Source organism: Paramisgurnus dabryanus, chromosome 3 (assembly GCF_030506205.2).
Source record: "Paramisgurnus dabryanus chromosome 3, PD_genome_1.1, whole genome shotgun sequence".
In the NCBI taxonomy this organism is placed as follows: domain Eukaryota; kingdom Metazoa; phylum Chordata; class Actinopteri; order Cypriniformes; family Cobitidae; genus Paramisgurnus; species Paramisgurnus dabryanus.
The window spans coordinates 23,445,054-23,468,601 of record NC_133339.1 but is presented as its reverse complement, the minus strand read 5'-3'; the positions used below and the strand labels follow the sequence as shown (position 1 = coordinate 23,468,601).

Genomic DNA, 23,548 nt, shown 5'->3' with positions numbered 1-23,548 from the left:
ATTTATTGTTTTTTTAAAATGGTCCGCAAATGTTCGTTTCACATATGTAATGCTAACTCAATACACAAGGTCGCGCTGGCGCCTCACACTGCTTGTGCAAGACAAGACGTTGTGGTTTAAAAGTGCTTTTTATTTTTCTTGCCGAAAATGACAATCGTTTCGCTAGATAAGACCATTATGCCTCGTTTGGGATCGTTTAGAGCCCTTTGAAGCTGTATTAAAATTGCAATTTTAAACTGCATTGAAACTGTAAACTGTTGGGGTCCAATAAAGTCTATAAAAATGAGAAAAATCATGTAATGTTTTCCTCAAAACACTGCATTTCTTCTTGACTAAACAAAGAAAGACATAAATAACTTGGATGACATGGGGGTGAGTAAATTAGCAAGATTGTTTCATTATAAAAGTGGAATATTCCTTTAAGGCTCTGTCCACCGAAGTGTTTTTCCTGATGCCAGTGTTTTTTTCAGTTTCCATGTTCTGCACCATGACCTTTTCAGTGGTCTGTACTGTTTACAATCCGTTACAAATCTATTGGTCACAAAATTGATGCATATAAACTGACCACAAAAGTCTAGTGAGACAGCCCCTTATATCCAATGCAAAATGCAACATATTTTTGTAAGGACACTCACCACATCCAGGGTCAGGGAATTCAGAATCAGGCTGAGCCTCCGGGCGGCAGTACTTGCCAAACGCCTCCTCTTTAGGAATATCTGGATAGAGGTAAACCAACGGCGACACGAGGATATTGGTGGCATCCATGATCTTGTATCCCATGATGATCTCAGCGAAGGACATGCTGTTAAGCTGTTGCTTCGTGTACGGTTCCACCGACTGGATCTGAGTCTTACCTGGACATGGAGAACACAAATCCAGTTATGAGAGCTTTTCACATTTAAATAGAAGCACAGACAGGGCCAATTTACTGCCTTGATCATTTGCATGTGCAGTCTATGTTTTCCAAGCACCAGATTCACTACAGGTAGTTCAAGGATTATGCAAATCAAGTAACAGCACAAACATGATAAATATAACACCGAATGCGATTCGGAGGATTCGGCACACTATTATAGAACTGGCGTTTTATGCATTAAAACAGTGCATTGACATTACAATCTCATGCGGCCATAAATGCCCTCACCGCTGATGTCCTTCTCGACCCAGGTAAAGGTGATTCCACCCTCTTTGCTGCTCTCACTGAAGCGTAGCAAGAAAGTCCCAGGAGGCTTTGGGCTGAGGATGGCCCTCTCTCTTTCCTTGCTTATAAAGCCCATAATATACCTGAAACACACACGCCCCAAGAGCTTGATATAACTAGAGACTGAGTGACTTACATACAGTAACTATTAATATTACACATCAATAATATTTTAAAGAGTGCAGTAGGTCTCACCCTTCGTTCCACAGCGCCAAAATGTATTTTTTTACTAGGTCAATTATATTATCTAGCCACACCCAGAACGAGAAACCTTTGCCTGCCATGTTCTCCTGCAACCCACAAACACAAAGCCAAACACGTTTACAGTATTCAGAAAATAAACTGGATCAGCGAGTCTGATTTGATTTACAGTTAATACTAAGAAAAGGAATGAAAAGAATCACATACTTTGCAGAATTTGGCCCATGTGATCTGGCAACCGGAGTAGTTTACGCATGGACCTGCACCAAAATGGGAAACCAAATGAAACCGAGATCCACAAATAGGTTAACATGCATACACTAGAAATTAACAGTCATTCTGAATTCTGAAAAACTACATTTAATCAGCGTATAAAATCCACTTTTTAAAAGAACGTATATAGCGTCAAAGCTGTGAGCAAAATACGTCTTGAATTGAGGCTAGCGTAATGCTGTGAGCAATACATATTTTATTTCCTTTCTTTAATAAAATGTAATAAATAAATCTAGTGTGATTTAAATGTACACGACATACCCAAAAGTTTCTCTGCGAGTGTGGTGAGCTGTTCAATGGTCAATCCTCTTTTAGTTGTGGAAGAAAACTGCCAGCTTAACACCTCAGCCACCTGATCCCACGTCCCTACCGGAGGTTTGGTGAAGAAATTTACATTCTGTGAAGAATAAGATAAGTCTTAGTAATGCAAATTTACTTTCAAGCTCGCAATCATTACGGCTTGCTGTGCTTTCAAACCTTGGGGTGATTGGTCAGCATGTTGTACCACAGGATGGACGCCCATGCGTTTGGCATTTGACAGATATTAGAAATGACCACCACAGGAAGAGAGTGTGTCTGGAGAGAGATAAAGATGTTTATTTATAATAAATCCTGTTAATTTTGTACAGAACGTTCAGTCCAAATTCAGATGAGGTTACTCTATTTCCAAAACCCCCACAAGCAAACAGAGCCGGCGTCTCCATTAGCCTGTTTAATTAACCCGCTGTGTGTGTTGGTATTTAACGTGACCCTGTTGTTTATTTCCATGGAAAAATAATCATTTAACATGTACGGTCATATCGGTGCATAATAGGCATGTAGGCAGCGATGTGTGCTGGTAGGTGTTTTAATAAGAGACGTGTTGCCCAAGGACACGATTCATAGTTCATTCGCATTCACATCCTCCCACAGTTGGCGCCATGGTGACAGCTTATCCTATAACCTTATTGGCTTTCTGCACTGTGAATCAATTTCCAAGAGCAGTGTGGTGGACTACACCGCTACTCAGGGTTTAATAACACCATTATGTTTGATTTGATCGATGTGATTTGAGCCCATAAGGACTGTATCCTGGAGTGTGTGTGCGTGTGTGTGGAAATTTTTTGGTCTCCATTAGGAACACGCTTATGAATCATACAGAAAGAAGTTTTTTTTTTAAATAGCAGAAAGGTTTCTGTGAGAGTTAGGGCATAAAATAAAAAAAGGCATCCATAAACATGGAACCCAGTGTGTATGTGTGTGTTTGCATTTTACCTCAAGGTCAATCTTTAGGCCTTGATGGTAGACTTCTGTCTCAAATGTGATCAGATGCAGTTCTTCAGTCACAATCAGTGAGGCCTGGAAATCAGGGAGCAAAGTAAAAACTTTTCAAAATTTTCACCAGTTTTTTTTTTTACCAGAACAGTCATTTTTAAACTGGGGTTTTAATGGGTTCCCAGAAAATTTCAGAGAAAATGACAATTTTCATTTGGAAACAATATGCTGTTATTATAGTACCACAATTGCTATTAATCTGAAACAGTTTAAATGTTTCTTTACACAAAAATTATACAAAAATGGATATATATTTTAGGAAAGGGGTCCCTCGCAAATGGTTGATCATAGTTTTAAAACTGTGGCATAAAGATGCTATCATAATCCTTACGTCACTGTTTGTTCGGCCTCCGTTTCCACACCTCTGCTCTCGTAGAGTCTAAAAGAAAGAAGAACAGGTCAAGAACTACATCTCCCATGTACTGCAACCAAACTTGACTTAGTAGAGATGATTCAAAACTCGGGTTAATATGTGACCCTGGACCACAACACCATTCGCAAGGGTAATTTAAAAAAAAAAGAGATTTATACATAATACGAAATAAATAAGCTTTCCATTGAGAAATGTTTGTCAGGATAGGACAATATTTGTCAGAGATGCCGGAGTTTAAAAAGATTTAAAAAAAAAAATAGAAATCGAAATATTGAGAAAGTCAAATAAAGAAACACATATTAAAGGTATGGCGGAAGATTTTCTTTTTCCGGGTCATCCCAGTTGTCAATCATTCTGGTCATATGTTGACGTAAGGCCGTCGTACCTGCTCATCCATAGGTTCGCTTTCTGTACATGCGCACTTTCAGGTGTATATGTGTGGTGGTGCTCGCGTTCAGGTAGAGCAGATAGAGTGTTACGCATGTGCATTTTTAAAAAAAGTGGAGGGGCGGTTCTTTTAAAAAAATTCAGGAAAATCTTCCGCTATCCCTTTAATGAAAAGGTTTGTTTTAGTGCTCTCTACTGCCTTACGGCTGTAATGACCTTGTGGACTGAATGGGGGCAGTTGTAAGCTTTTACATAAAACAACTTTAATGGGAAATCCCCAAGGAATAGGAAGTAAAGCAATAAGCAAGTTTATAGGCAAGTGTCTATCAAATTTTATTCTTGACTGACCCAATCACAAAAATAAAGTTTTGATATAGTTACGGTAGAAAATTTAGAAAATATCTTCATGGAACATGATCTTTACATAATATACTAATGATTATTGGCATAAAATAATTTATTTGTTTGACTCATTCAATGTATTTTTTGCTTCTACAACAAATATAGATCGTTTCATCGGGCGCACGTGCGTTCTGGTCCGAACTTACTTACTTCCGGTTTCTGTTTGTTTAATGGTCTGACTAGTTCCTGAATCGGAACTCTTAAACAAATACCTCATCGAAAATAAGAAATGTTTTGAGTTCCTATGTAATCTATGTGTTGTTTATTTTGCTTGCTATATAAATAAACTACCTCTAAAAGGACTTTGTTGTTATTTATTCTTCGCAAAGTTTACCGGAAGTTACGTGATGACCACGAAAGCTGGGTGTTTATGTTGTTACTGCTGACATACGTCTATACCCGTGCGACTCAAAATGTTTTTTTTTTTGTGGTCCAGGGTCACATATCTGTTGCTTGTAGAAATTTTTATTTTGGGAGTATTTGGTAACACTTTACTTGGACTGGCATGACACCTTCATTATCATGACATGACACATGAACTGTCATTAGGTGTCATTTGTTCATTTGTGTCATTTTTTATGCAAAGATGACAGTGTTTAGATGGCTTTGTTATGACAACTTGACATAAACTAATACATCATAACTTTTTATAAACCTGTCGTAAACATGAGATGGCAGAATAATTATCAAATTTAAGAACCTACCTAGCTTTATGGGTTAACATTAAATTAAACTGTCATTTAAATGCCATAAAGTGTTAATACACTGTCAAATAATTTTAAATACATTAACAAAATGCAACAGACACGTCAAAATATTATACTTAACTTTATATGTGCACAATACATTAAAAAAATCTGACAACTAACAGAACTTGTTCTTCCTCACAAAGAGAGTGCTGAAATTTTCTGACATAGAAAAAACGAACAAAACATTTGATCAATTAATTTAATGTAATTAATAGTTTTTCCAGCTATATGGACCCAACGCTGCATGGCTTAACCCATTATTGTACGGTTTTTATTTAATTTTAGGTGAATCGGTCTCCAAATGCAATAAAATATAATTGTATCAATTTTAATTATTATTATTATTATTGGATGATTGATTTTATTTCTTAAACACATGGAGGAAACTTAAAAATCCCAAACTATGGAATTCCCTACCCCTTTCACTTCGTACAATACCAACTTTCTCTACCTTCAAGGCCCAACTTAAAATGTATCTCTTCAATACTTATCATGGATAATGTTGTTAAATCTGCTCTAATGTGTTTGTATTGTGTATATGGTCTTATGTGTTGTATTGTTTAGGTGGAGGTGTTAATGTACTGTACTACATAAATAAAACTACTTCTTCTTTTTCTAAAAAAAAAAAACATTATAACTGAAGAATATTCATGACGTTGTTATGTTAACACTTAATGACATTTTAATGACAAATTATATTTGTATCACTGGTAAAAAGTGGTCAGTTATGTTGTCTTGGTAAGTTATGATGTATGTGTTTATGTCAAGTTGTCATAACAAAGACATCTCAGTCAATGTCATCTTGCATTAAAAATGACATAATTGAACAAATGACACTTAATGACAGTTGTCATAAACGTGCATAAAATCTCCTTCATGTTCATGACACGTGTCATGTCATCATTATGAAGGTGTCGTGTCTTATGAAAACCCCTTCAGGTAAAGTGTTACAGAGCATATTTAATCTAATGATGAAAGTACCAAAGTTGGATTTTATTCATTAATTTCATTATGATTTTAATCTTTGCCATGACCCAAGTCAATATAAAAGACATCAAGGTTATATTTTAACAAAATGTTCTTAACACTACGTAGGATGATTTTATTAATTCACTAAAATAAATGACTTGGATTTTATAGACATGTGGTCTTAGCTAGATAAAGTTTCGGTTTTGTGGGTGAACTTACCAAATGTTTAAACTCTGCAGAGAGACTGCCATTGTTGGATTCCTCCATGTTCATCACCTTAGTGTTGGTGCCAAGAATGTTGAACTTGCGGGAACTGAAAGGAAAAAAAGAAAATCTTTTACAGTTAAAAACTTCAAATGTTTTTACAGCAGTGTTGGCTATTTATATTCACAATAATTATTACACAATAATTAATGAAAACCATCTACAACACTGCTTGAAATTGAATTATGTAGGCCTATTTTATGCAGTTATAAACTCAAATATATTATGAAAGCAAAATATGTCAATTATCACATTAATAAGGCTGATTTTAGAAACAAGACTAAAGGCCGTTTCACACAGTACGCAGCTACAGCTTTTCTCGTGTAGTGGAAGCGTTTTGTGCAGCATTTAGTAGAAATATGTTTATCTTCAACAGCGCCTGCCATTAAGAGTCTTGTCGGTAAAAGGGACCGGATTTTGAGGCCACGAGCAAGGCGTGTGGACCAACTCCCATTCACCTCTGTAACCACCCCTGTTTTGCTGCTTTTCGCACGTCTCCTATTGAAAAAGAACTAAACACTCACGGTTGCAGTGTACTGTGTGAAACGGCCTTAATGCTTTCAATCTCAAAACGTACAGATCTCAGACACTACCCACTCAAAAGGAAGTATTAGTCAATCGCTCCATATATGCATGTACCAGCAATGAAACTTTAACATGACATTAATGTAACCTCACCCTCGAATGGCTGCCACATCACCTGACTCCCTGCAGAACACAAGAGTAGAGATTATTACCGTATCTCAAACACAAATCATTTCATTTCTGTTTCACGCGGTTGCCCTTACTTGTCAATGCACACTTTGATCTTCAGCTGGTAATTCAACTCCGGAAATTTCACTAGTAACCTAAAAAGAGAAGAGGGCAAATTTTCATGAATTGGGTTGTGGTGTCTTTAAATTATTCAGAACTCTACGTACCATCACATATGAGTCATCACTGTGTACATACCTGACTTTGGTGGTAAACTGCACACCAGTTTTGATGACAAGAGGACGGTCTGGATGCATGGGCATGCACGGCTGTCTCTCAACGACAAACGCACTGCAACAAAACCACAAGCCATGTTTAGACCTCATTTCATTGGCTGCTATTTGGTAGCACCCATAAAATTATTAACTTAATGTGCATTTTAAACCTTTTCATAAGGTTGCGAAAAAGGTCCACAATCTTTTCCTCCAGAGCGGGACGGTGCTGAATAATCGGGTCTCCTTTATATGAGACCTTCTGCTGAAGCTCCTCCAACTTCTTGATCTGCTGTCTGATCTGCAACTGCGACTCAGCCAATGAGGTGATCCTGAAAGAGAGCGATCATCAAAAATGAATGTGTGTCAAAATGCGTCAAAATAGTGTCAGGTTGTGAACAGACTCCTCTTCTGTACCATGTCTCTAAACGGTCCAGGCAGATGTTTGGTGGTCCTCCGATGCAGGCGATCTGCTGTCTCCTCTTCCAGTCAGCCAGTTCCTCATCTGTCAGGTTCTTCTGCACAAAGTCCATTGCAGATAGCAGGCCGGCCATCTCGGTTACTATTTGCTGCAGAACAGACAGTAAAATTAAAATGATCCTTTATTAAAACATTTATTAACAGTATAAGGGAGCTGAATGCATCACATCAACCACCAAAAATATTTTTAAGAGGTACTGGGATAAAATTATTGCTGTATAAAAAATCTCATGTATAATTTGGGCTGGAGTGATACTGCTGGGGTGGCTTGTGGTCTTGGTGGTCGATTCTAGAAAAGGTTTTACTAAGTCTCACCCTTCTCAGCTGATCTAAAGCACTTAGCATCTGCTCCAGCTGAGTCATCTTCTGCCTTGTGGCTGCTGCCTGGCTGTTTCCATTCAGGTCCTGGGATAGTTCTGAAAATTAATATGCAAAATCAATGAGACGAGTGGCGAAGGACACAATTTTTAAATTACACATAAGTCATTCACTCGCCATACCGCCAGCACTCTTCAGAGTTTTGTAGTTGAAGTCAAAGTCATCCTGGAGGTTCTCCAACATCTTCATCTTCTGTTCCATGTCCTGCACAGAAATGATGGGAATGAGTGATTTTTTGATTTTGCATTTTGGATTGTGGCAGATAGATTTTTGTATAGTATAGTTTGTACATTTGACTTGTTTATTTAAAAGAGCATCTATCTTTTGGATAAATGGAAGCATGGTGTACTCTTCAGCTGGTTATATCAAAAAACATGTGGTTTAAAACTGTAGCCGAAATGACCAACCTGTACTCTCTTTCGAATGTCTTGCAGGTTGTGTTCCAATATTTGCTGTTTTTCTGTCACCACCGTACCAGTGGGATGAGCTACCTGACCGTCCTACAGTCATAAAAGAAGAAAGAGAAACATCAGACTTGAAAAGAGAAATCTGTAGATGGTGAAATAAAGCTGAAATTTCTAAGGCAGTCAGACTGGTCTGGAGAGAAAATTTGTGGATGTACACTACCAAGCATTTGGGGTTATTTTGTAGCTGTTATTTATTAAATTGCAAACACAAATGAATTGTTTATCCGTCTAAAATGATCCCCTCTTGTTGTTGTTTGAGGGAATGAAGCAATGTGATCAGCAAAATCTTATAGACGCAAATCAATCATGGTGGTGAATTTAGAGAAAAACCAAAAGGCACTTGAGTGACCAGTCTGCTCTTTGGCCTCATACACACTGCACAACCGCATTTAAAGTGAATCCCCTAAATGTTTTATTGTTTTATTAGGATCCCCATTAGCGGCCCATTTAATGGCAGCTAATCTTCCTGGGGTCCTCTTTAAAATTATTCACAACATAAAGTTACACAAAGCAATAACAACACAAATTACAATCAAGATAATTCAAACATTGCACTTACGTTCAGAAAAAAAAAGCATTTGAAAGAACATGACAATTTCCAGCTGGCACTAGATCTTTTGCAGAAATTCCTGGGTTACTGTCCTCTTAAATTTGTATTTGTTCTGAATTCTGCGTGATGAGACAGAAAGTCGATTCCAAATAGATATTGCTCGATAAAGTGATGTGCGTTTCAGAAAATTTGTCCTGGGACGCGGAAGTTTTATATCACCACCTGGTGGCATATAGGTGTCCACTTCCTACAAAAACAAGCTGCTCAGAGAGAAACTGTGGCTGTTTCATAAATACTGCATTCCACAATATTAAAATTAATCGTAATTTAATTTTGTTGTCAACTGTGAGCCAAGAAAGGCGTTTATGCATCAGGGCCACGTTAATGTTCATTTCATGTCTGTACAGAACAAGACTCAATCCCAAAAATGTGATGATTGACACAGAGATAAGCATACGTTCCGCCATCTCGCGTGCTTATCACTCACAGCTTTGACCAAAAAATGTAACAACGTTATGTTTTGCAGTTAACCTCTGTCTTGGCATTGTGTATTGTACGCATTTGTTTGGCTGCTTCACAGCGTGCTGTCTTGCATTGTTGCCAGGTCCTCATCTTTTTTTGTACCGTTTATGGCTTTTGGAACATGAAGCGATCAAGGTTTTGGTGTTATTAAAGTGTGAAGGTGCTGGTCCCAATATTTTGATCTTTGAGGTAAAGCATTTGGACTTATTTCGGTTTATTATTGGATATTTCTTTTTAGCCGTCTTTTTTGTGCAAGATCTGGCAACACTAGTCAGCAAACACTCAGGCCTTTGTCATTTTCTGCACAGCACATACAGAAGATTTTTTCCCTTTCCAGGCATTTATTTTTCAGAAGAGGGACCTGCCATGTCCATGATGCACGTTTAAAAACATTTTATAACTTATAGTTGTTCAGTTCGGTTATGTACACACTATGCAGAGTTTCTGGAAATGCGGTTGTCACTACCTGCATTTTGCGAGAGTTAATTCGGTTGTAGAATGCGGTTGTCAGTCCTGTAAATTACTGAACTGTGTGTGTACAGATACAGAACAGGATAAAGCATTAAAAGGTAGGGATGGGCACGAGTACTCGAACGTGGCATCAATGATCGATCACGAAAACGATGATCATGTGGGTTTATTTATTTATTTATTTATTGTTGATATGGCGGCATTTGGATGTCTGATTAGCGTTACAAGCGCATATAGTAGTAAAGACTGGGTCTGGAGATGCGTGTTTGACGTCGCGTCGAGCTACGCAGCCCGGCATATGACATTACCATGCGTGAATCAAAAACAAACAGATAATTCCGCGCGACCGCGCCGCAACATCCAGCCGATCCCCGCAATGCGCGCCAATTCCGTGAAGCCGGCCACACCTCACATCACTGAGGCACTATGGTTTAAAAGGATGCCGTGATTTTCGGAAATACAGTCAGTCAGGTCCAAAATATACAGCGCCGTCAAAAGTTCAATGGGTTATCATCTCATATTTAAACATCAAATGTCAAGAGATACCAGCGAGCCATACAAGCATTAACATTACATCTTGACTGAGGTAAGAGGACGACACGACAAAGCTAAACGCTAAAATGATAGCAAAAGACTTAAAGCTGCTTAATGTTACAGTATGAAGCTTGTGCTTTGACTGGACGTGTTTAAAAGTGGGCTGTTTATGATGCACATCCACAATGGGAGTTAAACTTTCTTTTTTTTAGATAACTTAGTTGAAAACTTAGTTGAAGTCTTGAATTTTATACAGATAGATGCACGTTGTACATTTATGTTGTATAAAGGCTTAATATTATGTAGAGTGCGTCATATAGAAAGCGCTTCGGTTTGTGTTTATTAACCCTTTAGTTTCACTTCATTACGCAGCTTTTCCTGTTAGAGGGGTCTGTTAAAAACATTTAATTTATTAAAAATCTAGTATGTGTTCATTGTTCTGTCATAGTTTCTTCAAAATTAAGTTTTATTTGAGTGTTTTTAATAAAAATATTTTCATCATGACGTGTACCCTTTGATTGCCCTGCCCCCAGTTAATCGAGTACTCGTTCTTCAGACCTATGGATTAATCGAAATGAAAAAGATGACATAAATGCACATCCCTATTAAAAGGTGAAGTGACACACCGAATTAATATGCAGTGTGTACAGGACCTTAGTGTCAATAGCTTCTCATTTCAATAACAGCCGTAGGTGTCGTTCACCATAAATATTTGTTTTATGTGCTCATAAATGTAGATTTGTATGTGACCTGCTGTGCAGTGGTTGCTGTCTGCAGCAGGCGCTGCTCTTCCCAGAGGCAGCGAGCGACGATGCGGGCGATCTCCATGGGTTTCTCCAGATATTTGCTCTGCAGGTGCTGTTTGATGCGCCGCAGGTTGTGCTGGTAGAGGACGTTGTTCTCCTGCAGAAAGCGACTGTACTGCTGATCAATCTCCCCTAACAGGTTGTGAAACACAAGCGTGGCGTGTGACTCCTTATTGGCTGCATACGCCCTGTGACAGATACAAACAAACAAGCTCATGTGTCATAAGCCTTAAAGATTTCTGCATTCCATTCATGCATTTGCTGATCATTGCTAGGAATACGCAACATGTCTGTGAACATGTTGGCTTGAATTCAATTACAGAATCTAACATTTCAAATTAAGAGTTTTAGATGGTTAAAATGTGTATGGGTTTTTTGACACAAAATTATCAAAATAACATACCTATACAAAAGCTATAATCAAAGATTGATTTGCAAAATGCTAAAAAGTACACATAAAATGCTGAAATGTTATTTCAACCCAAGAGATTTCAATTATCCCATGATGGGTTCAACCTATGACTGGGTCAAACATGGACACTTCTTTGAACCTAAAAGAGATCATCTTCACAGATTTTTGTGTCATACTTTGTTATTTATACAAATCGCACAGATGTTGAAAAAGTTACGGGCTTTATATTTCTGGAAGTTCACACAGAAGACAACTGTTATGACATCTCCTGAAAAAGTTTCAGCAATGCTTTCACTTCTTGGAACAATGAGTACTAGATATCCTACAAAGACTGTGACTATTTTTAATCTTCCTCCAAACTCCACCCAAGTCTTTCACAATCTTTATGAAATGTCTGAACTTTTTTTGACACATTTTCCATTCTTTAACTATATACTTACCATAGAGGGGAGGAGAGGGGCACAAACAAATGCTTTTTGACTTTGGGTCTATCATTTAAAAAATTATTAACTTAAAATTTTTTTACACAATCACCACACACATCTCTGCCAAAAAAGAACACTTAAAGTTTGTTTGTGGGACCTACCGTTATTGTACAATTACTGAAAGTGACAGGAGTGCAAACAGTACAACTTAATCCATAGGTTAAGAGAAAACTTTGTTTAAACACAAATAATTCAATAAAAATCTGTCTGTATAGACGGTTTCATCGGAGGCACGGACAGTGACGCGATACGCGCCTGGTCCGAACTTTACTTCCGGTTTCAGTTTTTTAATGGTCTGACTAGTTGCTAAACTGAACTTTTGAACAATCGTCGAAAATAATACATGTTTTGGTTTCCTAATCTACATGTTGTTTATTTTGCTTGTTATATAAATAAACTACGTTTAAAGTACTTTGTTGTTATTTATTCTTAGCGGAGTTTACCGGACGTTACGTGTTGACCACGAAAGCCACTTGTTTATGTTGTTACTGCTGAAACATCTATACTAAAGATGAATATTGTTTATATATCTGCCTAGAATAGATAGATATCCTCACATTCATCCATCAATGATCCTTCATCTAACCATTCTTGTATTAAGCATCAATGCCTATAAATAGATCTTTTTTGAAAGGCTGCACAATTTAGCAAAAAAAAAATCATAATTGTCAGTTATTACCCATGACATTGTATTCAGTTATCATTTTGATTAATATCATTAACATTGTTTTCATTTTATTATTACTGTATACTTGAGGCTTAATTGTAACGCTGTGTTACAACTAACCCTGTTGTGTAAAAATGTTTTCAATCCCAGCTATCAGTTACTAGGAGTTTAGGTTTCAAAATGGTGTTATGTTTTAGGTAATAAGACAGTGATTAAAAAGTGATAGTGATTAAAATAATATAAAGTTGGATTTGGTGACTTACACACCCAACTCAAAAAAAAAAAAAAAAAACATAAGATGAAGAAAATTACTTTCATGCCTCCAAAACACTGTGTTTAACATCTTAACCAAAACACATCAAAACTTTTTGCAAATTCAGATAATTTTTTAACAGTACGAGAAAAAGACCAAAAGCACAGATTGCTCGGCCCTGTATAAATATGTAAAGTAGCCATGTTACAATTAGGGATGCACCGAATCCAGGATTTGGCCGAATACTGGGCTTTTTGACGGGGTTCGGGTTCGGCCGAATCGTAGATCCGCTACTCTGGTCGCTGTCACGTGGCCGTTGATAACACACATCGGGTGCGGACGTGGAGATAAAAAATTTTTCAGTGAGTCTTAGGGGTGGTTCACATTTTGGGACGCACCTGTAAAAAACTAGCGCATCACACCGCATCGCTTTCATTATGCATAGGCTTATGGTAATTGTCAAAATAGTTTTTCCCACTTGTCATCCTGGCATAATGTTGCCTATCCTTTTTATACAGTTAAAATTAAATAAAATGAAAAATACACTGCTGTGGACGTTGTTTACTTCATTAATGTGTTTTACTGTGTTAATGGAATAAACCTTACTATACAGCTTTCTTGAATCTTAATTTTAAATATACTATTCGCACTTTCACAATACAAAATATGTTCTCTATTTTATGCAAATTATGTAAATCTGTAGTAAAACAAAAATATACAGAGACATTAGTAATGTATAAAAAAAGCTACATGCAGCAGTGAAACTGTTTAGAGAAGTCAGAAAAGAAAAGAACATACTGAAATTAATCTGTTTAATCAGGAAGTACAAAATGCTGAAGAGAAAACGCAACAATAACCTAGTTACTATATTTCAAACAAGGCTCTTTCTGACAGACAAATTTTGCACAAATCAGGTCCGAATTTCAACCAGAGTCATGCATTTATATGATGTTAAAATAGTTAAATCATAGCATACACTAGGCCAATATAGATTATAGGCTGAAATATCGGGGGATCCCTAATGGAGTTATTAAATATATTTTAATTTCAGTTTTAGTAATTTTACTTTTATATACAGGAGCTGTATCTTGCTTTCTGGACAACGACAGTCATCCCTTCTATTGTTGCAGGTATTGTTTCTGTGGCGTGCTGATGACATAGCAAAGCATGCTGAGATCGATTAGATAGGAAATGGTTAAAGCATATAGATACTGTATATATCCAAAAATGTATTCAAATGTATTTGGTTTTGAGATTTTCATTATATTAAAAAAAATCAAAGTTAAATCAAAAAGATCACACTAGTAAATCTGTTATTATTATATAAAATATATTTATACATAACTGAAGATATCATTTTTTCCAACCTGCCTTTAACTGCCTGGTTATCTATAAAGGCTTTTCTGTATTAATGACCTCTTTTAGCCGACTTCACTTGCATGACGGCAAAGATTCAGTATTTAATTGTAACAGGATGTGTCACTGCTATTGCTATAAATCAGGCATGTGATTGGCTAAGGACAAAAAAGCAGGAAAATATATTGAGACCCCCCCACACACACACGCCAATCAAACTGGTGGCGGATCTATACGGATAGTAAAGTAGGACCCATAACAACTTATTTGAACAAAAAAACACATTTTAATTCATTTTACAGCTAGATGTGCAACATGCTACTTTTTTGTACAGTATGACACATAACTTATTTGGTGGATGTATAACAGTGGGAATCAAAAGCAAGTGTCTTGTCCACTGCTCCATCACCACCTCTCTCTATATCAACAACCATGATAAAAAATATGTTTTAACTTATTTTTGTTTTGCATTTTTACCCAACTTTAACAGCTAAATGTGCAACATGCAAATGTTCATGTCAAAAGAAGGCCTATTTTGCCGACATCCAAATAAAATGTAGGCAATGGCTTATAAAGAACTAAAGGCATGGCTACTTTTAATTTTATACTTTAAATAAATTTCCAAGCCTGTACTTTGATACTTTTACTTGAGTAAAGAAGTTAAATCAGTACTTCTATTTTTACCAGAGTATTATTTTAATACAAATATCTGTAAAATGTGCTACACAGGACCATTAGTTATAATAAAGTGTCTTAAAGGTCTCTTTTTCTAATTTTAGACCCCTGTAGATGAGTAACTTTGTTAGCTGTTAAACATGAACAATAGAAGGTTGACACTAATAAATAGAAGTAATTGTACAAAAAAGTGCAGGTGCTATTTATTTTAATCAAACTTGTCAACCTTAAAACTTTAAACACACGAAACCTTTGAAACAAACGATGATACAGAGCTCAATCCTAAGTCTGCAGCCTTCCGGAGGTCGCATTTCTAAGCTGCATACGTCATCAAGACTCATCAAGAGTCACAATATTAACAATAATGAAGTTTACTATTATTCTTAGTTAATCGTAAATTGTTGTAATATGTTTATCAGGGCTTGACATTAACTTTTTGAGGAACTTGTCCTTCGGACAAGTAAATTTGTGTTTCACTTGTCCATGCACAAAAGTCACTTGTCCGGGTAAAGATTTATAATATAATGTATTTTTTGAGTTTTGCTAATCAGTGGCAGACCAAGGGATTTTTTCATAGGGGTGGCCAGGCAGGGGCCAGCAGTTACTCTGGGGTTGCATATAAACTCTCTATCATCCAACCTTAAAATACTTTTAAGTATTATAGTGTGTTAATCAGAATAATGTAACATACAATTGCTACAATAATTTAATTTTTATTAAAATTAATTGAGATTAACATACAATTTATAGTCATAATTCAACCTCCATGTTTTTTCATGTGAATCATGTGAATTTTGAAGGCTACTTTAATGTATTTTACTAAGATTTGTTTGGCTGCTTCTTGCTACTCTTTCTGAAGAAGGATGCTATATCTGCTGCCTTTCTCTTCATTTTCCCCTCATTTCAATGATTGTCTGGCATTAAAACACTAAAGCAAAACATTAAAACATTACCATGTTTTTAAAAACTTATTAGGGTAAATGTATCTAGATTATCTGTTATATATAAAATCAATCTTAATCCTAGCATTTACGCTGTAATGTCTGTGTGGGATTTTTTAATGTACAGTGACGAACTCTGTCAGATTCAAATCGGCTGTCACGCGGCGCAAACTTACGTAGGCGCGCTGAAAGAGAGATTCTCATTATAAAACAGATTCTTAAACAAGATTTTAAGCCATTTATGTGTTTTTACCGAACTTTAGAAGAGAAATTTATATTCACGCCGGAGCCTGAAGAAACACTCCGTCCCGCGATTCCCGCCCCTCCGTGTTCGTCGATCAGGTTTCATGCACAAATGTAATGCTCAGTTAGGTTAAACCAGGCTCGATGAGGTAACTTATTTCCTTGCCTTTTTTCGGAACCAATATTGTTGCATCGTCCCTCTCTCAGTCGCCACCAGGATATTCTGCAATGGCGCTCGTTTTTCCTCTCATTTCTGTGAAAATTGCTGCTCCAAATCCACCAAGTAAACCGACGTGTATATGTTTGCCGCTTTGTTTCGCGTCACGCGAGTGACAGCCAAACGTCGCAAATGAGGAGAAGAGAGGAGATAAACGATCGGGTCTGATTGGTGAATACAATCATACTTCGCCATCCGCCATTTGCGAACTGTCAGAAACACGTTCTTGTTGATACTTGGAAAGGAAGGAAAATGCATCTCTTTGTCATCTGCCACCGGTGTGGCCCTGTTGCGCGGGGACGGCGATTGTGGTTCCGTCCCGGGTTACCATGGCGACGGCTGTGAGATACCCCCCTCCCCCCTTATTTTTTTTTTTACATATCTGCATGATTCACGTAGGTCACATTTTCAGGTCGGAAAATCCGGAATTCCGGATTAATCCGGAAAAATCACATCCCTGATAAATGGGGGAGATCACAAAGGTCAATATGGCCGCTCTAGTCCCGCCTTCCAGTAAAAAGAGCCAATCGTCAACTGTTAAAGAAGGACATCCTCTGGGGCAGGATTGGGGAACCCTGGGTCCTGGAGGACCACTGTCCTGCAGAGTTTAGTTACAACCCTAATCAAACACACCTGAATTTCATTTTCAAGTAATCCTGAAGACTTTAACTAGATTTTTTAAATTAGGGTTAAAACTAAACTCTGCAGGACAGTGGCCCTCCAGGACCAGGGTTCCCCACCCCTGCTCCGGGGAAAGGACTCTGCGCATGTGCAGTATCTGACAGTTCTTGCAAACATGGCAGAGCAGTGACGCAACTTCTTAAAAATACTTTGATGATGTGCTATCTATAGGTATTTCCCCTAAAAGCCTCACAGGTCTGATTTTTCTGCAATGGATTGAAAGCTTGTTGATTATAAAAACTATAACTTTTTTATAATTGTTACTTAAGTTAGTTTTTAAGTACTATATTGTTAGTTTTATTTAGCTATCGTTTTTCAATTTTTTTTATAATTTTATTTTTAGTTCACAAAATGTTTTTTTATCAGTCATTTTAGTTTCAGTTTTAGCATATGAAAATAACCCTGGCTTGCAATAACATCACTTTCTCTAGTGTGACATTTCAGATCCACATGCAGAAGGCTTATTAGCCAGTCATACTGACACAGTGAAAAAAATACGAACTTTGGCACACTGTGTTATTCTTTACAAGAGACTTTCCAGGAGCACTTTTACGGGCAGAGGCGTGACATCACAAGTACAAAGTTAATACTAAGAATAAGGAAGTGTGGTTCCAGATATTTAGGAGTGGGTATTCTTTCTTCAAAGCTGTTAGAAAACAACTGTATTAACACCATTTAAAGTAAAAATGTTCTTCACATTCTCTTGGTGTCAAAAACTGTCACTAAAAAGTTCTGTAAGAACCGTTAGCTGAATTCATGTTACTTCCCTTTGCCTTTAAATCTTTAGGATTTAGACTTAAGAGTGTAAAAAAACAGGTTTCAGCAGTGACAACGATGTCAGATCCTGATGACAACTCACCAGTCCTGGCTCTCGATCCAGGGGGCCAAGAACTGCCGCAGCTCCATGGGGAAGCTGTCACTGTACAGGTGATACAACTGCTCCAGGTAGCGCGTCTCTAGCTGCTGTAACTGATTCCACTGGGCCATGTTGACCTACAAGAGAGAGTCACAAAGAGAGAGAGATATTACTTAATTGATGAAATTGATTGATAGATTAAAGCAGAGGTGGGCAACATTTTTTAGTCGAGGGCCACATCGGGTTTTGAAAAAAAGGTGAAGGGCCGCATACTATGAACGACAAATATAGCTTTATTTATTCCAAATCATCACTCAATGACTACTTTATAAAGGAAGGTTGAAGTCTATAGTACACTATTTAGTAAACAATTTTCACTATTTTTATATTTTGAAAAACAACCTCTAAAAAAATATCTACTCCTCTGCATATCACTGGATACATACAGATAAATACACAGTTCTGAACATAATAGTATTAAAATCCGAGTAATATATTTAGCATAGTAAGATCGTGAGTATTTCATAATCGATTAATTGGGTGATTATTTTTCCATGCTTTTAACCAAGCTGGCCGGCTGGTCAGAAGATCGCTGTGAGTCCAAGCGGGAGGAATTATGATAATATCAGTCTTTCCTACATCACCAATCCCAGGAAGTAAACTGTTGCCTACAATCCATGTGTTTGTTGTAGTCCAAGAAAAGAGATTTATGTTGGAGACTAGGGATCTTCACATTGACCGTTTAACCGTTAACCAAAGGTAAGAATTTATGACGATTAACATTATCAGTTAAAATAAAAAAAAATATTTGTTAATACATGGTGCGTGTTGTCATGAGCCGTCAGACATTTCGCCACTTTTCTATCTGTAATTTGTGAATGTCCTGTAAATGACACAAATAATTGCTGCCCTGATGGTCTGATAAAGTAATCATTTGTATGAGAAATCATTTGTATGCGTGTTTGGAAGCTGAACGGAGACGCACGCGTGTCCGCACAAGATGATGCGGTCCGTCTCGCGCACATCCGGACAGACGTTCGCTGATGGCCTCTGACCCTGACCAAAAACATTTCTCTTTTTGCACAAACGGAGAAAGACGACGCAAAAGCAAAACTTTCTGAAAAGCGTCCTGCTTTAGAAATGACCACTGTGGTAGATGAAACAGAGACAATCTGCCCTTTTTGGATATTAATCCTCTGGACCGATCGCGTGCTTTTTAATAAGGTATGTTGCGTGAATATCTGATAATGTATGAATCCTGGTGCTGTTGTTGATCTGTCGCTGCTGTTTAATGTTTTGTTTTTACTAGTTCACAGACAACCATCAACTGTATTTTTACTCAATGACAATTTCATATTAAAATCTTATAAGTTAAAGGGCGTGTTGCAGGTTAACCACCACTGTCGATTAATGGGTACATAAATCACTCAAGATATGTGTATAATTTTTAAAATGTCTCAAAAATGGTCTTAAAGAACACTTTTTTTACGTTTTTGGTATTAACGGTTTTTTAACGCAATTCTGCGATGACGTCACGCTGGGGAGAAGTGGAGAAAGCCTCAGCCAGAGCCATAGAGATAGATGAGACATTTATTGCTGTTTAATACCTGCGTATACAATTTGGAAATCATATATACATCGTAGGAAATATATAATGTGTTATACTGCAAAGATACCATGCTAATTATTATTTATGATATCTGTGGAGATAAATAAAACTTCGCAAATCTGCTGATTTGATCCATTCATGTCCTGACCACCAGGCTAGAGATTTTTAAACATCCTTTATCCACACTTACTAGTCTATCAAATAATATCTCAAATATATTGTTTTGTGAAATAAAAGGATGCTTTGTTATATTGTTTATGCGATTATAACGAATCACACGATCATTTTATACGCAGCAGTCAGCAGCTGCAGCACACTCGGATCCGACCGCATACATACTGTAATAAACAGGCGTTCGGCGGCTTTTTACATCACGACAGACTATGCCATTTGAGGAGGAACCGCTCATTAATCACCGTATTTTTATAAATCCTGTACATGTTTGGACCTGCCGAACAGGTTGAGCACTTTTTATATACTTTGTTGAGCAGAGAGGCTGCACTTTGACCAGCGGGCTGCGGGAACCGGCGCACATCACGCCGCCAGACGGTGTTGTTAACTCGAAATGTATAACTATTATCAGATCGACCCACCGGGAAAGTCCCGACTCTGCCGATTGCCATTCCGCTACTGGCTGTAAGAAAGTGAGTGCGTTTGGGTCGCTGGTCCCCGCGAACAGATGTGACGTGCCTCACTCACCTTCCTGGATTAGAGACATGCTGCCAAAACCGTTTGTGCTGAAGATCGCATAAAGTTACACCCATTTCAGGCAGGATCATGGACCCCCTCAAGCCAGCATGCACGAGTATGTTAATTGTTTGTTTACTTTCTACACGAAGATATGCTAACGTTATGCTATCTGGCTGTCTGCCTATCTCTCTATACTAGCCTATCCATCCATCTGTCTGTCTGTCTGTCTGTCTGTCTGTCTGTCTGTCTGTCTGTCTGTCTGTCTGTCTGTCTGTCTGTCTATAATCTGCGCTATCAGAACTGTACTTTACTCGTCTTTCTATAGTCATTCTCAATGCTCTCAATGCGGCTTTGGTAAATTCTCTCCCCAGCGTGACGTCATACAGTGCGTTGTGGGGGAAAGGAGAATCATTGCAAACCGCTGTACTTTTTCATACTTTTTCGGGTTTTGTGATACCCAACAACATAAAATACAATGGATAACACTTTAAATGGTTATTACACACAAGCAAGTTGCACAAATTCGTAAAAAAAAAACCTGCAACACACACTTTAAAGGTTAATGTTCGGTTTTGAAGCTACGGTTGTCGGTTGGGGAAATTAACTGATATGAGCATCCCTATTGGAGACGATAACTTGCATCATCATTTACTTTGGGGTTTGTACCTTTTACACATCGTTAACATGTACTGATACACACTTACACACCAAAGTAAATGTAAAATCATGAATTGGACCATAGTTGCTATTTAATACAACAGGACGCTTGCCATTCAGATGCTTCGGACCGTCTGCTAAGGCTATGGATCACTGGTAATAATGTTGCATATTGTTCAGTCTCTTGCACAGAGCAGTCTTTTTGCTTCATGAGATCTAAATATATTATCAGGAGCTGTAAGAATTCATTTTGGGTTGCACGTATTAGCTAGCCTGGTATAACCAGACTCTCGTACATTCATTTCATTTGTACAGAGAGTCTGGCCACGCTCCATAGCAAAGCGTTACTTCCGTTAAGGAGGGTCCATTGTTGAAGTTTAAAACTATTGGATATGCCCAGAGTCACTCAGGATCTGCCAAAGCCAATCGCTAACATGTGGTCGTGACGTATATCATGCACCGAAACCGTCCGGAAACAACAAGTCAGAATAATCAGACAAACAAAATTTAGCAAACCTGGTTCTTGCTCCGGCTTTAACTTCTGTATATTCGGCAGTTTTGCAACAACGGACCGAATAGCTTTTCTCACGTCTTTCTCCGCTGCCATTACTGAACTACAACTCAAACTGACGCACGACCTCAACGTCATCGTTCTTAGCCACCCCCATCTGTTCGCTGATTGGTCCTGCAGATTTTTGCAGGAGAAAACGAAACTCTATAGAGAAATCCCAGACGTACTGTTGAAGCGAAATGAAAAATAAGCGGAAGCACGTAGGAGGGCGGAGCCAGGCTACGTATTAGCTGTTGTGACTCTCAAAATAATGTTGTCGGTAGACTTGCATTTAATAAAAAACAAAAACAAGGACCACAGTCTCAGCAAAAAAAAAAATCTCCTTTACTGTGTTACTAATAAAACCATTTACTTTTTCTTTGATGACCTGAGGTCGAGTAGCAACTTATTTTTATATTTCTGGGAACTATCAATTTAACATATGACAAAAGAAAACAAACATAACAGGCATTGTCAGCTTTTCAACTTTCTTTTCCTTATAGAAATACTTCCCCTTCAAGGAAGAACAGCAACATTAATATACTTCCTTGTATATACAGCTAAACAAGTTTTGCTGCAGAACGTCAAACAACAATTGAAGAGCTCAGATGCAAAACCCTTTAAGTGCATCTGACATGTTTTCTTGTAAATGAGCATTTTTTAATCAGACTCAATGGATTCTGCAAACCGGTATTTCAGAATAGCCTGTGACCGGGATAAAGCAGATTAGAAGTGAAATATTTGAACATATAATACGCACAGAGAGCATTTGGTTAATATCATTATCTTATTTTTGATGGTAGGGCTGTGCAAAAAATCGACTGCGATTATCATGCGCGTGTCATCAGTAAAGCCGGTTCGGTGATTAGAAGAAAATCGCCATCAGCTGCTTTCAGATGGAGCGGCATTTATTACACAGACCCGTAGTTCACCGAGAAGCTAGGCAAAATTGCATAGATAATCGGAATCGATTTTCCTCGATTATGAACCCGATTTTGCCTTGCTTCTCGGTGAACTACTTCTAATCACCGAACCGGCTTTACTGATGACACGCGCATGATAATCGCAGTCGATTTTTTGCACAGCCCTATTTGACGGAGATGGCATTTAGGGGCTTTTACCTAGAAAACGACTAATATAGAATATACACAACACAATGCTTTCCCCAGGTGACCACATTAAGATTGTGTATGCTACGGTGACATGTAGCATTGCATTTTGTAAATCGCCATACTGGTTATGGTTATTTTGATTATTGACATTTAAATCTGAATTAATATCTAGTAGGTAGATATTTGGACAACACTGGCAACACCATCATTTTTATAACAGACACACATTAGAGACATCAATGAAATTTTCCAAGGCCACAGAAATCAGTGACAGTTTATCTTCAAGCATCAAGAACATCCGTTGAAAGAGGAAAACCTCAAAAGCCCAAAGAGCCGGTCTCTCTGAACATTACATCAAAAAACACAGAACAAACACAGTCTCACGCAGTTGACCACACACATGCATAGATGCCAACACACAGACGGTTTGGGCTGACAAACTTAAAAATACCAAAAACAAAGCAATTTCCCTTTTCATCTCAAGTTTAATTAAAATTGTGTTATATTTAAATAAACATAAGCATACTTTGAAGAGAGAGAGAGAGAAAACGAAAGTAGAAAAGGTAAACATGGCCAAGCGAGACGAGTGAAACAACGGTCACACTTTTTTGTTGTTTCGCTTCCTTTATGTCAAATCTCTTCCATACACCAAGCTGTCCATCAGACAAAAGTTTAATTTTCAAAGTGCATTACAGTTTTCTTTCTTTCTTTTTGCATTCAGTTTTTTATTCAATTGAGATAGAACACAAGTCACTAAAAACACTGATCTTCCAAAAACTGTTCTAGTCAAAGTAGACATGAATTTCCAAAACAAAGTAAAAACAAACTTACATTGTTA

At 37.6% G+C, this 23,548-nt stretch overlaps 1 protein-coding gene across 3 annotated transcripts in view; it reads right to left on the bottom strand.

Moving 5' to 3' along the window:
• stat3 (signal transducer and activator of transcription 3 (acute-phase response factor)) overlaps positions 1–23,548 on the bottom strand; it is a 48,025-nt gene that overhangs the window by 12,713 nt on the left and 11,764 nt on the right. For all 3 annotated transcript variants that reach the window (XM_073813912.1, XM_073813913.1, XM_073813914.1), the window contains exons 2-20: positions 18,096–18,229; positions 11,251–11,494; positions 8,364–8,456; positions 8,079–8,160; positions 7,894–7,994; positions 7,516–7,667; positions 7,272–7,430; positions 7,085–7,177; positions 6,922–6,981; positions 6,812–6,841; positions 6,089–6,182; positions 3,321–3,368; positions 2,930–3,013; positions 2,153–2,251; positions 1,937–2,072; positions 1,610–1,662; positions 1,397–1,491; positions 1,145–1,284; positions 636–854 (exon numbers count right to left, since the gene is read on the bottom strand). In XM_073813912.1, the coding sequence (XP_073670013.1) occupies positions 636–854; positions 1,145–1,284; positions 1,397–1,491; positions 1,610–1,662; positions 1,937–2,072; positions 2,153–2,251; positions 2,930–3,013; positions 3,321–3,368; positions 6,089–6,182; positions 6,812–6,841; positions 6,922–6,981; positions 7,085–7,177; positions 7,272–7,430; positions 7,516–7,667; positions 7,894–7,994; positions 8,079–8,160; positions 8,364–8,456; positions 11,251–11,494; positions 18,096–18,223 (2,110 nt within the window). In that variant the 5' untranslated portion in view covers positions 18,224–18,229. The remainder of the gene's footprint in view (positions 1–635; positions 855–1,144; positions 1,285–1,396; positions 1,492–1,609; positions 1,663–1,936; positions 2,073–2,152; positions 2,252–2,929; positions 3,014–3,320; positions 3,369–6,088; positions 6,183–6,811; positions 6,842–6,921; positions 6,982–7,084; positions 7,178–7,271; positions 7,431–7,515; positions 7,668–7,893; positions 7,995–8,078; positions 8,161–8,363; positions 8,457–11,250; positions 11,495–18,095; positions 18,230–23,548) is intronic.